The 13,273-nt window shown below is 34.3% G+C and overlaps 2 protein-coding genes across 3 annotated transcripts; both read right to left on the bottom strand.

Moving 5' to 3' along the window:
- Positions 1-3,830: 3,830 nt before the first annotated feature.
- LOC115954045 (TMV resistance protein N-like) lies at positions 3,831-9,272 on the bottom strand. Of its 2 annotated transcripts, XM_031071901.1 has the most exons (5): positions 8,360-9,272; positions 7,963-8,238; positions 5,796-7,860; positions 4,284-5,735; positions 3,831-4,198 (listed from the first exon to the last, which is right to left on the bottom strand). In XM_031071901.1, the coding sequence occupies exons 1-3, from the start codon at positions 9,239-9,241 to the stop codon at positions 5,947-5,949; spliced, it is 3,072 nt and encodes a 1,023-aa protein (XP_030927761.1). In that variant the 5' UTR covers positions 9,242-9,272; the 3' UTR covers positions 3,831-4,198; positions 4,284-5,735; positions 5,796-5,946. The 2 variants fall into 2 exon arrangements, with proteins under 2 accessions (XP_030927761.1, XP_030927760.1); XM_031071900.1 differs by having other exon boundaries at positions 4,284-7,860.
- A 28-nt stretch (positions 9,273-9,300) lies between these two features.
- Positions 9,301-10,595, bottom strand: LOC115954047 (toll/interleukin-1 receptor-like protein; the record flags this gene model as incomplete). The annotated part of the gene is made up of 3 exons (XM_031071902.1): positions 10,316-10,595; positions 9,679-10,198; positions 9,301-9,439 (listed from the first exon to the last, which is right to left on the bottom strand). Coding segments are annotated over exons 2-3 (645 nt in total), but the record flags the coding sequence as incomplete, so codon positions are not given.
- Positions 10,596-13,273: the final 2,678 nt, after the last annotated feature.

The raw sequence follows: 13,273 nt of genomic DNA on the forward strand, positions 1-13,273 counted from the left end.
GACCCTCCTGTTAAAAGAAGAACCGAAAAATAAATGGTACCTGAACTCAATGCTAGAGCTACAGAAAACACACAAACCATCCACTGGAACTTGGAAGAACCCATCGCAAGATTCTAGCTTTGGTTGAAAGCTTATTAAGAATAACCATCCAACCAACAAAGGAATGTTTGGGAATGGCCAAGTTAAACCACAGTAAATGCCGCCATTCCATATTACTACCTCTGCTCCAAATTTCATTTCAAATACCAACACAATCAAATTTATAAGAACCAACCCATAAAGCTCTGTCTTGCTCGTGAGTGTAACTAAGAAAGACTTACTTTAAATATTCACCAAGTGGTCTAATCTGGCAAAGCAATGAAACAACACAAACCCACATACACATGCTACTTCAAAAGAACAAACAGGCACAAACACTAGAAACCCACATACCCTTATATGCGAAAGTTTATAATAATAATAATAAATAAATAAAACATAAGAAATGAATATTGATACTATTAATCAACTCATATAACAAATCAAGATTCCTCCCCACCACCCCATACCCAATACCCACAAAAAAATCGACATTAATCCTTTGAAATAATTGCATATATTTACCTTTTCAAATGGGTAGCCCTGAAAAACCAACAAAGAAAAAGGGGATACTAAACAATGGCAATGAAACTAGGTTTCATCGTTTGATCCTTACCTTTAACAATATCAAAAAGATTTTGATCATCTCAAGAAACCTTCACCGGATAGTAGGTCGAAGAGATGCTAAAGGAGATTGACCAAAAGAGTGCAAGAAGGAGCAATCTGGTTCTTTGAGAAGAACTGAAGAAGCAATCTGCAAAAAACTCAGAGAACGCAAGAGAGAACGGCGTGAAATGAACAATCTAAATTTTATTTTAGGTTTATGTATCTGAGCTACTCTACCAGTAATCAGTAACCCATTAAAATAAAATGAACAGTTCGGATTAAAACTCCACCAAATTATGGTTAGGATTTGTGTCAGTACCGTACCTCTAAAAAAATTAGAGGTTTCCGTAGAATGACCCTAAAGTCAAATAAACTGTAAATCAAAGAAAAGGAGTTAAATTTCTAAACCAAGTAGTAAAAGACAATAAGGTTTTTATTAAAGAAAGGAAAAGGAAAATAAGCCTAATAAGGGTTAACTAATTACGCATAAATAAAATAAATCCTAAACTTTAATTGTTAGGCCTGAAGTCCAACTAATAGCAGTCTTGAACTATAAGGCCATTGGTTGGACTATCTTCTTTTTATGTTAATGTAAGTTTTTGTAATTGAAGACTTATATCTTGTATCCATACCTATCAAATGGGTCTGTAACATATTGAACTCTTCAAGCCCAAAAGGCTAGGCTTAATGGGAAAAGGGGCTTCCCATTTGTAATACGTTGTGTCTTTCAAAGGTGTTTCTCCTGCGGCACAAGGCTTATGACATGTCTTACCAACAAGAAGAACATTCCTCTAATTCTATTTCTAACACCTTCTGTCACTCAAGCTCTAGAAGTTGGTCTTTTAGGGCTCGAAGGATCCAAGGTGTTATATTTTTCAATTTGAGTTACCTACTTTTCAAATACAACAAATTTTCTATTCTCTCTCTATTAAATATATATATATATATATATATTTGTTGAGAAAGCTTTCTCTCTCTTTTATATTTAAGCCTTCATTATTCAGTCTTTATTGATTTTTTTTTTTCTTTCCAATGGTCTTATTTTTTAAACAACCACATATTTCTCACAATCGTATTTTCCAACGATTATATTCTTTCAATATAAATAGCATAATTTCCTCTCTAATTTTCATTTAACTCTAACCCAATAATAGTCTCCCTCAAAAAAAGGAAAAAAAAAGAAAGAAGAAGAAGCTTATTGTGTCATTTAGGGTAGCCCAAATCCAATTTGAAGTGGGTAACTTTTTATCTTTGGGTATGAAAGTAGATGTCGGTGGAAGAGTTAAACTAGTTCAACATTTGGACTCATGAGAAATTGTGATTATCTTTTCTATGTAATCTCAAGTCAACCGAATTCAATAATAGAAATGAAACAATAGTACAACTATGAAGAACAAAGAAGAAAGCAAAAATTAGCAAACCACTGCAGGTTGTGACTTGCTGGTAAGAGTTCTTGTATTGCTTCATATAATGTTTGGCAGTAATTGAGCAATTCGAGTAGTAACGCTTCTACAAATGTGTTATATCCATGATAATAGCTTCATCAAGGTTTCGATAGTACACATAATATTATCCATTACCATCACGTAGCGCAAAGTTGATGGTAAAACTAGAGAAAGGTTTTTTTTTTTTTAATGTCAAACTTTAAAAGTGTCATTGATTTTCTTACAACCTATTTTGGGTTTTTGTACAGTGGTGTGGTTCAATTGAGCACCATCTCAAATGCTACGTAAGTAAAATGTGAAATATTTGGTAAATGTTTTGGTATCCATAGGAGGATTGTAATTTAAAAACAATATAAAATGTGGGTTTTAAAAACATAATTCACCCCCAAAAAAAAAAATGTTTGCTATTTGCAAATGCCTGGCTAGCGGGTCAGGTATCCAAACTTCCACTTCTCTTATGCAACTCAGAAGAATAAACCCACTTTAATTAGTTAGGAGATGTCAAATGCCGTCGTTTTTAGGGCAAAAGATTAAAAAAAAAATGAAAAAAAAGAAGAGGAATCTTGAAATTGCAAGAGACAAAAGAAAGAAGAAGAAGAGAACGTTGAGATGAGGAGCTGTGATGTTTCCGGTTTTCTCCGAGTCAGACTCACTCAAATCCAGTCCTTCAGAATTGCCATGTTCTCCATTTCTACTTCAACAAGCTCTGCTCTGACTCGGTGAAATGAAAAATGGTGGCAATTGCCAATTACAGACGACATCGTTTTTTTATTGTTAGTATTTATATAGAGACAGCAAAATATATGATTTGGTGTTTAAAATATGATCAAGGTTTTATTTTAGTTTGAAAATATTTAATTTCCGTTCCCTATAAAATTGGAAAAAGTGGGCATATCATATCAATAATAAGTTGTTTTGGAGAAATGTGGTGTCTAAAGAAGGAATGTGGTTTCAAAGAGACACTGTACTGTACTGTGTGCAGAAAATGGTTCTGAGATATGAGAAGGATTTGAGGATTATTAAATAAGTTTATCAAAATAACATTGCCCTTTGCTCCCAAAAGATGAACATGTGAAACAGATTCAATTCGCATTAGAGCAAGGAATTGGTGGAGTGATCTCTGCTTTAGCCAGGAACAGATACCAGACCCCAGTAGAGCTTGAGATGGTTCACTGTTCAAGGTTGTTGTGTCAACTGGCCTGAGAATGGTACCTAGCCACCCCGAAGATATTTGTTTATATTGCATTTCTTGAATGGGAAATGGAAATCTTGAAGCAACTATAAGCATAAGCAACTAGTTTATGGTAAGGTTTTTCATAGTATCTGGAGGAATTTAAATTGTCTGGTTTTGGAAAGAATTAATGAAGTGCTGCTTAATTAATTCCCAAGAATTTGTGTGGGAAGACATCATCGTCTGAGAAAATCAGTGGAAGTGAAAATCTCTAAGTGCTTGGTAAGTTGGCCTCAGGTGCTGCTGTGTACCATACATGGCACCAAAGGAATGTCATTCTCCATTGCCAAGGGATAAGAACTGAGGAGGGCATTATGCAGTCCATGATGTGACCTGAAATGCTCTATCCTTGGAGAGCACTCCGTGCAGCTAATTAGTTTTGCTCTGTTTAGCTGTTTTTTATTTTTGGTGATTGTGGTGTGTGTCGAAAGACAAATATCAATATGTTTATAAGAAAGACGAATATCACGTAATTTTTTCTTATTAAAAGCAGGACATATATTGCATTTCACAACAAAAAAAGGGTGAGAAAAGGTTGGGGACACCCAGCCAAATCTCAGTGACACAATATTTACACACAAGATCTGCTAAAACTAGTTTCTCCAAAAAAAAAAAGTCTGCTAAAACTAGAGCAGCATTTTTACAGCTTGTCAGCTTTTGTCCACAGAATTAAACTCGCAGCATCAGAAATTAGATATAGCTACTTTCACTTCGTTGAACAGAGCATTTCAGGTCACTTTTTTTGGGGCATTCCATGTTAACTAAAGTGGTCCTCATGTTGAACCTCCTGAAGTCCCTGTTGGTTTACACTACTGTATTTGTAGGGCATGCCATAATCCTGCAAAATTCCATTAAAATATCTAATCACTGCTCCTATCTCATATCAAAAGTTATTCTTGCATTATTTTTACAGTAACATTTACCTTAAAGTAATGAGGGGGCTTCCATATCGGGATATGTACTTTCTGCAGGTGAAACTTTTGCCAAGTAGCATTCATGCATCTCCTTACCTCTACATACTAAAGTGGTTGCTGTATTCCTGGTTCTCCAAATCTTTTCCCATTTCTGCGCAGGTGAGAAATAGTTTCAGTGAGATAGTGTTGTTGTGGTGCAGCATCCAGGAGAATAGATCAGTCCAGTTCTGAAAAGGCTGGTGTGGGATAAAGTTTATGCCTTCAACTAATTTCCATCCCTTCATGGCACATGGGCAAGACCATAAAGCATGTAAACTGGTTTCAGGAACTTTCAATACACTGCTCACAAGTTACTGAAGACAGATGAGGCTTTGTTGGTAGGATATACAGAGGAGCACACCATGAAAAACTATAAATCTGGTCAGGAACCCGAGCCTTCCTCTGCCTGCCACATAATTGTTGAGCTGTGATTGTTTGAAGCCTCTCCTAAACCTAACAGTGCCTTGAGGTCCAACTAATCATATGCACTCTGAACTGAAAAATCTCCAGTTTTTGCTCCACCCAAAAGATACTGTCATCAGAATGCTGAGAATTTCACGGAATGCTTTCAATGACAACAGCTTCTTGTGGTATATAAAACCTGTCCTGAACATCCTTTCTCCAAGTCTTTGTATTATCATCCAGCAAGTCACAAACATAGTTTGCTGCAGATTGAGGATTTCTTGGTGAAACCACCCTGAATGCTTAGCCTTCCAGGTCATTTTCACTAGATCCTTCAAAATCAGCCAAGAATCCTTCAAGTGTTTGAATCCTCTTTGGTTGTGGTTCCTCAATATTGTAGCATTCTCCACTAGGTCCAGCCCCGTCACCCTCATCATGGTTTCACTTTTTTCTGATACTTTCTGCAGCTGAAATGTCAAGATCGTGTTGGAGAACACCCAGATCCTCAGAGAGCTTCCTGCTGTTGTTGCTACACTGTGCCATAGTTTGATTGGGATCTTCCATGTCTTGATTGTATACCACACAGGCCCCAATTTTCTCCACCTTCAAGCTCCAGCTTTCTACTTTAATCTTAAGTTGACGAAATCCATTTGCATCAATTTGACTAAATATTCTTCCCCAACTGGAGTTCATATAGCGAGACACATAGTTATTGGACAAATAGAGCAGCCAAAGGTGATGTGATACAATTATACCACAGTTTTTACTAAGTATAGATTTATATAGATCATATTCTTCAATTTCATTGAATGAACATGAAAACTGATACTCTTTAGGGTGTTGATAACACCCGTTGGGTTCAAAAACAATGCACAATGCAATTCTGATCAGATCATCACATCCACAAGAAGGAACTTGAATGTTCAATTCGTGACCCGTACATTCATGGTTAAACCATTTCGGAATTTCTCTTCCAGGAATAATAATTTCTAACATGCCTGGTAGTCTACCACTTTGTCCCTGAAATATACAAACATAAAGTTTAGAGCTACAGGCTGAGAGAGAGAGAGAGAGAGAGACCTGAAGCATGTTACTATTGCTTTGAATATGGTCAACCAATTTGATGCAGTTGAGACATTGGAAAGTCAAAAGCGAGTGATCTGACCTAAAAGGATAAAATTGCAGTTCTGGAAATCTCCCTAGTAAGGTACAGTCATTTGCAATTACAAAATCAATAGTTAACGGAACATTTTCCGATGATTGAAGCCTCTTGCAACCCTCCAAATAGTCTTAAAAGATTATAGAGTTGAGACATGCTCTCGGGAAGGGAATCAAAATTATTTCCACTTAGATCTAAGTATTCTAAAGAGGACAAGCAGCCAATGTCATTGGGGATTGACGAAAGATTGCAGTCACTAAGATACAAATACGTTAAAGATTGCAGACTTGTTGGTAGAAAAAATAATGAAGTCCGTAATGGGTCCATCAACTCAAGACTTGCTGGCTGGGAATAAAATTCAGATAACTTCCATCCACAGATATGTAGCTGTTTGAGATTTTTAAGGAGAACAATTGAAGAAGGAAACTCTTTCATGGCTGTCCAACACAAATTAAGCACCTCCAAACCTATTATATTTCCTATGTTCTCTGGCAAGTTGTTAAAATTTAAGCATCCAAAAAGATCAAGAGAATTAAGCAACTTCAGACTACAAATGGTGCTAGGAAGGCACACAAGATTTATGCAATATTTTAGAGTCAATTTAGTAAGGTTAGTCAAACGTTCAATTGATGAAGGCAACTCTTCTATGGCTGCTCCACTCAAATCAAGCATCTTTATATCTTCAATTATCCATAGGTTCTCCGACAAGTTTTTGAATCTAGAGCATCCAGAAAGATCAAGAGCACCACACAACTTCAAACCACAAGTGGTGTTAGGAAGACACTCAAGATTATTGCAATCATGTAGAGTCAATGAAGTAAGACTTGTCAAACGTTCAGTTGATGAAGGCAACTCTGTAATAGCTGTTCCACTCAAATCAAGCTTCTTCAAACCTTCGACATTCCCTGGGTTCTTAGGCAAGTTGTCAAATTTAGAGCATCTAGAAAGATCCAGAGATTCAAGCGATTTCAAACTACAAATGGTGCTAGGAAGACACACAAGAGTCTTACAATCTTTGAGACTTAATAAAGTAAGGCTTGTCAAATGTTCAATTGATGAAGGCAACTCTGTAATAGCTGTTCCACTCAAATCAAGCTTCTTCAAACCTTTGACATTCCCTAGGCTCTCTGGCAAGTTGTCAAATTTAGAGCAACCGGAAAGATCCAGAGATTCAAGTGATTCCAAAATACAAATGGTGCTAGGAAGACACACAAGGGCTTTACAATCTTTGAGACTTAATAAAGTAAGTCTTGTCAAACGTTCAATTGATAAAGGCAAATCTTCTATAGCTGTTCTACTCAAATCAAGCATCTCTAGACCTTCAATTATCCTTGGGTTCTTTGGCAAGTTTTTAAATGCTGAGCATGAAGAAAGATTAAGAGAACCACACAACTTCAAATCACGAGTGGTGTTAGGAAGACACACAAGTTTATAGCAATCATGCAGAGTCAATGAAGTAAGGTTTGTCAAATGTTCAATTGATGAGGGCAACTCTTTTATAATTGTTCCACTCAAATAAAGCTTCTTCAAACCTTCGATATTCCCTAAGTTCTCTGGCAAGTTATCAAATTTTGAGCATCCAGAAAGATCTAGAGATTCAAGTGATTTCAAACTACAAATGGCGCTAGGTAGACACACAAGATTTTTGCAATTCCTTAGAGTCAATGAAGTCAGGCCAATCATGCCTCCAACTGATGAAGGTAGTTCCATAATAGCAGTGTCATCCAAAACAAGCTTTTTTAAGCATTCCATGTTTCCCACAATAGGCTCCATTCCAAACTTGCTCGGTAAACAATTTAGTCTTTTGCAACCTCGTAGATTAAGAAAAATAAGTTTTTTAAGAATTCCAATGGATGGGTGAAGCTTGCATAGATTACCACAACTTTCAAGAATTAATTTCTCAAGATTTGAGACTCCAGTGAAGTCTGGGGCTGTAATCAGGTCCCAAGAGTAGGTCAAGTTGATGTACTTCAACTTCTCAAAAATCTGTTAAAAGGGGAAAAAAAAGTTAGAATAATTAGCTTCCTAGTGTTTGTTTATTGTGATTTAAAAGCAAAGTTGTATGAGAATACTTAAGAACACAATTACCTTTATTCCTATCCAAAGTTGTTCAATTTTGCTCTCTATCAAATAAAGTTGAACAAGCTCATCAAGCTGGAAACTTGATGGCAAAGATTTTAAAGGAAAATTACTCCAATCAAGAATTCTTAAATCATTAGGAAAATGTATTGGGACATAGCCAATATCATTAAGTCTAAGAAATTTAAGATTGGACATCTTCAAAACGGCCTTAGGATTCCAACGTGCCTCTCGTTCTTCATTATTAGTATCCCAAATATCTATGGCTTTAATTGCCCCTGTTCCCTAATAATCAAGAAGAAATTGGTGAATTGCAAAATATATTATTAGCATAAACAATTTAAATCTCAAATTTGTTGAACATGAAGGAAGGGAATGAGCTCAAATTCTCTAAATAACCTCTTACCTTATTTTTTCTTAACATTTTGTCAATACCCTCAAAATGCCACAATCTACTACGCTTTCCAGGATCATCAGGACACTCTTGAGAAACTATGTTCCTACCCATTTTTTCAAGTAATTCATGCATCCACACTATATTGTCATCCATAATTTTCAAGAGAGATTTATCAATGAGTTCCTTCAATCCAATACCAGGGTAAAGGCCAAGACCATCTAGTTTTTCTACTACATGATCTTTCTTCTCATGATTAAAAAAACATGCAATATGCAAGAATATTTCCTTATGTGGTTTTTGGAGTCCATTAAAACTTATTCTAAGTACTCTGAGAATCGCCTCCTCGGGAAATTCTTTGAGTCTATCCAATGCAATTTTCCATTCAATGGTACTTTTTCCAAACAAAAAAGAACCCAACACCTCAAGAGCTAAAGGAAGGCCACTAGAATATTTCAAAAACTGGTTAGACAACTCTAAATAATCATCAAGGACATGCTTTTTTTTAAAAGCTTTCAAGCAAAAAAGTTGAACTGCATCTTCCTCATTCAATCCTTGAACTTCATATATTCTATCTACGCCATGTGCCTCCAACACATGCACATCTCTTGTTGATATGATAATTCTACTACCTGGACCAAACCAATCATGCTCCCCAGCTAACATGTTTAATTTGTCGAGTACATCTATGTCATCAAGAACATGTAGAATCCTTTTATGAGATAACCTATTCTTGATGTTGAGAACTCCATCATACTGATCTCTTATTTTCAAATCTGCTTCCATCAAAATATCAGAAATAATTTTCTGTTGTAGTGAAAGTAATCCATCTTTTTCAGATTTTTCCCGAACATCCTCAATAAAACTACAAGCTTCAAATTTTTTAGAGACCATATATTAAACAACTCTAGCAAGAGTTGTCTTACCCATTCCCCCCATCCCCCAATGTTTGACCCTATAGCTAAATACGACTCAAATTCCACCATTCGAGAGTATATTCCTACTAGGTCCTTGGTAATGTATGGGAATGCATCATATTTCAAGTGAAGCAATATCCATCCTACGATGTCTTTGATGTCTTCTATCTCAGACCTACAATGAATAAAGTACAATATGCATTGAGTTTCAGTCACCAATTGGTCACACAGAATATATTTGATATTCAATTCAAGTGACTGAAACAAAAATATGTAAATTGATTTGCTCAAGAGAAAATTAAAAGAAGTAGAATAAACATGTATGTAAATTTGCTTAAGGTTCCAAATAAAGTTATATATATAAAATGGGTCATCTGAATATTTAAAGAAATAAATAAGTCAAAGTTAAAATACCAATAATCCTTTAAATGCCATCCGCGAAGGTTGCCCGCTTGTGTCAAAGCATCTCTCCATTTCTCCACCCTCTCTTTGCTCTCCTTTTCTTCATGTTTAACAAATGCCTGTGCAAAAGTTCCCATTTGTTTCCGTATATCGGATGGTTCCACATAGTGAAAAATAGGCAGAACTATCATTCCCATCTCTTTTTTGCAGCTAATGATCTTTGCAAGTTCATCTAAGCACCAAGTTGAAGATGCATAGTTTTCTGAGAGAATGAGGATAGCAAATTTCGATTCTTCAATTGCTTTCAAAAGCTCTGTTGAAATGGCTTTTCCTCTCTCAAGTTTTTCATTGTCCTTATAGGTGATAATGCCTTTCCATGTCAAAGCATCATATAGATGACCCATAAACTTGTAGCAGGTGTCCTCGCCTCTGAAACTAAGAAAGACATCATACTTCCATCGGGCAGTAGAAGAACTTGGGAAAGTTGATGAGTTTGTTTCCATGTCCATTAAAGCCATTAGAAAAAATAGATCTGCATGAAAAATTTAAAAAAACCAAAAAAACAAATAATAATAAATTAGAAGTTTAGAATCAAAAAAACGATTAAAAAGAAATAAATTAGGGAAGAAGAAATAACTTGATCCCTAACCTGACTTGCGTAGTTTTGGAAATGCGTTGAATCGGAGTGAGCAAAAATCCAATCTGAAATTCGCAAATGAAGAGAGAAAGAGAAGATTGAGGAGAGAGTTTGGAGAGGAGCTAGAAATTTGGAAGTAATGAAAGAGGACTGAAATTTTAGTGCTCCTTTTAGGTAAAATTACAAGAAACTCCCACTGATCTTTTTAATACTACTAGTTTTGATGAACATGCAAGGCACGTGAAAAACACTAAAACATTATCAAAGAATGTTCATAGTTATTCTATCATGGGTTGCTTTAATAAAAAGCAAAATTGCTCTTAAACATTTACAATGAGAAAAAAAATTTATTAGCAACAAAATTATTTTAAAGAGCATTCTGTTATGCAATGCTAAAAGCAAAATCTAGAGTCTATAATTTGTATTTTTAGATGAGAGCCATCCATTATATCTCTATCAGCACAAATTGTTCAGCCACTGCATTTCAAAGAAACATAAACAAATCTAAGTTAATTATCCATAAATGTAATATTTAAAAGGAACCTAAATGACAATGACATTTTGCCTTTGTCTTACTTATTAAAAAAAATATATTTTACCTTCGTCTCATAAAAGTAATATAGGATCATTTTCTCAATATTCATTCAGAATTTGCAATATAAACATCTACAACGACAACAATAACAAAGCCTTAATCCCAAATTTTGGAATCAATTATGAATCCTCAAAAGATTAGTTAGGGTTAGCTATGAAGATAAACTATTAAACAATGATCATATTGCTAAGCAAAAATTAAAGGTAGATGTGTCATCCTGATCAAGATCAATTGTCTAATTTTATGAAGAAACCTAAGAGTTTCTCCAACACATCCTCAATGAGCATCTATTTAAAGTTGTAAAAACACGTGTTTAAAGTATTTATAGTGCAAAAAATGTATTTAGTATGTTTCAAATAACATATTTTAAATTATGAAAAAAATATAATTGTGTGTTTGGTATGTGTATGAGTTTTTTTTATAAAAAGCTGACAAGTACAATAAAAGTATTATTATTTTATTTGAAGAGAGAAAGGTCCCGCGTGTCCTTCGTGTGGTCTAATCACGCGGGACCTACAATTTTAACATATTTACAAAAGTATCATATAATAATGTTATTTAAAAATTGAAAATTCATAATGCAAAAAATGTGTTTAAAGTATCATAGAACAAGCCCATTAAAAAAAAAAAAAAAAAAGTATCATAGAACAAGTGTTGTAAAAACACATGTTTAAAGTATTCATAATGCAAAAAATGTGTTTGGTACTATGTTTCAAATAACATATTTTAAATTGTGAAAAAACATAATTCTGTGTTTAGTATGTATATGTGTTTTTAAAAAAAAAAAACTGACAAGTACAATAAATGTATTATTATTTTATTTGAAGAGAGAAAGTTCCCTTATGTGGTCTAATCAAGTGGAACTTACAATTTTTAACATATTTACAAAAGCATCATAGAACAATGTTATTTGATCGATGTTTATATCATGTGGGTCGTAGGTTTTTTTTTTTTTTTTTTTTTTTTTTTTTTTTTTTTGTTGTTAAATAAAAAAAGTGGGTTTTCGGTGTGGACTCATCGACCCCATGCCACATGACGACAATGAGTAATTCCACAACCCTGTGTGTTCGCGTGAGTCTTGGGTTTGATGGATGTTTTTAGGTTTTGAAGATCGGTCTTGGATCGTGGTGTTTGATTAGAGGTGGTGGCTAGCAATCCATCAGCACTCCACAGTTTAAAGTTTAGTTCTTTTAACTGCAAAACCAAAAGGAAAAAGCATGCAAGCCCAAGAGAACATCACGAACAATACATATACACTCGTTGAGAAGAAATATAAATTTAACATAGTCGAAATTCAGAAATGTAAATTTGTAAGGAATTTATTAAATTAGAGATTCATGGAAGAGATATTACCCGCCCCTCTGTTGAGCCGAAATATCGAAAAAAAAAAATCCCCCTTTTATCATCAAAACCTGGAACAAACCAACTCAGAACCTCTCTCTCCAACCTTCTTCTTTCCTTCTTTCTTCTCTTTCTTTCTCTTGTGATGGAAGCAGACTGCGTTTGTGCCTATCAGCAGAGAATAGAGCCAAAACCCAAAAGCGCTCAACTTTATTTTAACTCACAAAAGCGAAAGTTCTCTTCTTCTTCTTTTTTGAAAGTGGCGCTGAAATTTCTGGACTTCTATTGCGTGAGCAACGAAATTCGCGCTCTTTTTTTTTTATTTTTTTAACAGATACTATAAACTTCTTTTCATATTTTCTTCTAAACGAGTTAAGTTATTATCCTATTGCTTTTTCACCCCGTGTATAGCTTGTTTTGGGATTTGGATCAGGAGCAACAGCTGGGCTGTTGCACCCGTGCAATACCCTTAAATCAAATTAAAAAAGTTTCGACTTTTTTATCTTTTATTTCTTCTAACTTTTTTTTTTTTTTTTTTTAAAACCACTTTGATCAAAGGCTGATATTAAAAGTAACCATTAAAAATGAATTGCATTGGGCTTGTTTGGTAGCAGATTTCAAGTATTATTGTTCCAAATGATATAAAAACTATAATTTAGAAAGTGTTGTGAAAACACGTGTTTAAAGTATTGATAGTGCAAAAAATGTGTTTAGTATGTTTCAAATAACATATTTTAAATTATGAAAAAATATAATTGTGTGTTTGGTATGTGTATGAGTTTTTTTTTTTTTAAAAGCTGACAAGTACAATAAAAGTATTATTATTTTATTTGAAGAGAGAAAGTTTCTTCATGTGGTCTAATCACGTGGGACCTATAATTTTTAACATATTTACAAAAGTATCATAGAATAATGTTATTTAAAAATTGAAAAATTCATAATGCAAAAAATGTGTTTAAAGTATCATAGAACAAGCCCATCAAAAAAAAAAAAAAGTATCATAGAACAAGTGTTGTGAAAATTGAAAACACATG

Source organism: Quercus lobata, chromosome 7 (genome assembly GCF_001633185.2).
Source record: "Quercus lobata isolate SW786 chromosome 7, ValleyOak3.0 Primary Assembly, whole genome shotgun sequence".
NCBI classification, from domain to species: domain Eukaryota; kingdom Viridiplantae; phylum Streptophyta; class Magnoliopsida; order Fagales; family Fagaceae; genus Quercus; species Quercus lobata.

Coding starts and splice junctions, on each gene's coding strand:
- LOC115954045 (XM_031071901.1), bottom strand. CDS start 9,241: ATGGTCTCTAAAAAATTTGAAGCTTGTAGTTTTATTGAGGATGTTCGG. Junction 8,239..8,359: donor AAATGTTAAGAAAAAATAAG/GTAAGAGGTTAT, acceptor CTTGATTATTAG/GGAACAGGGGCAATTAAAGC. Junction 7,861..7,962: donor AACTTTGGATAGGAATAAAG/GTAATTGTGTTC, acceptor CCCTTTTAACAG/ATTTTTGAGAAGTTGAAGTA.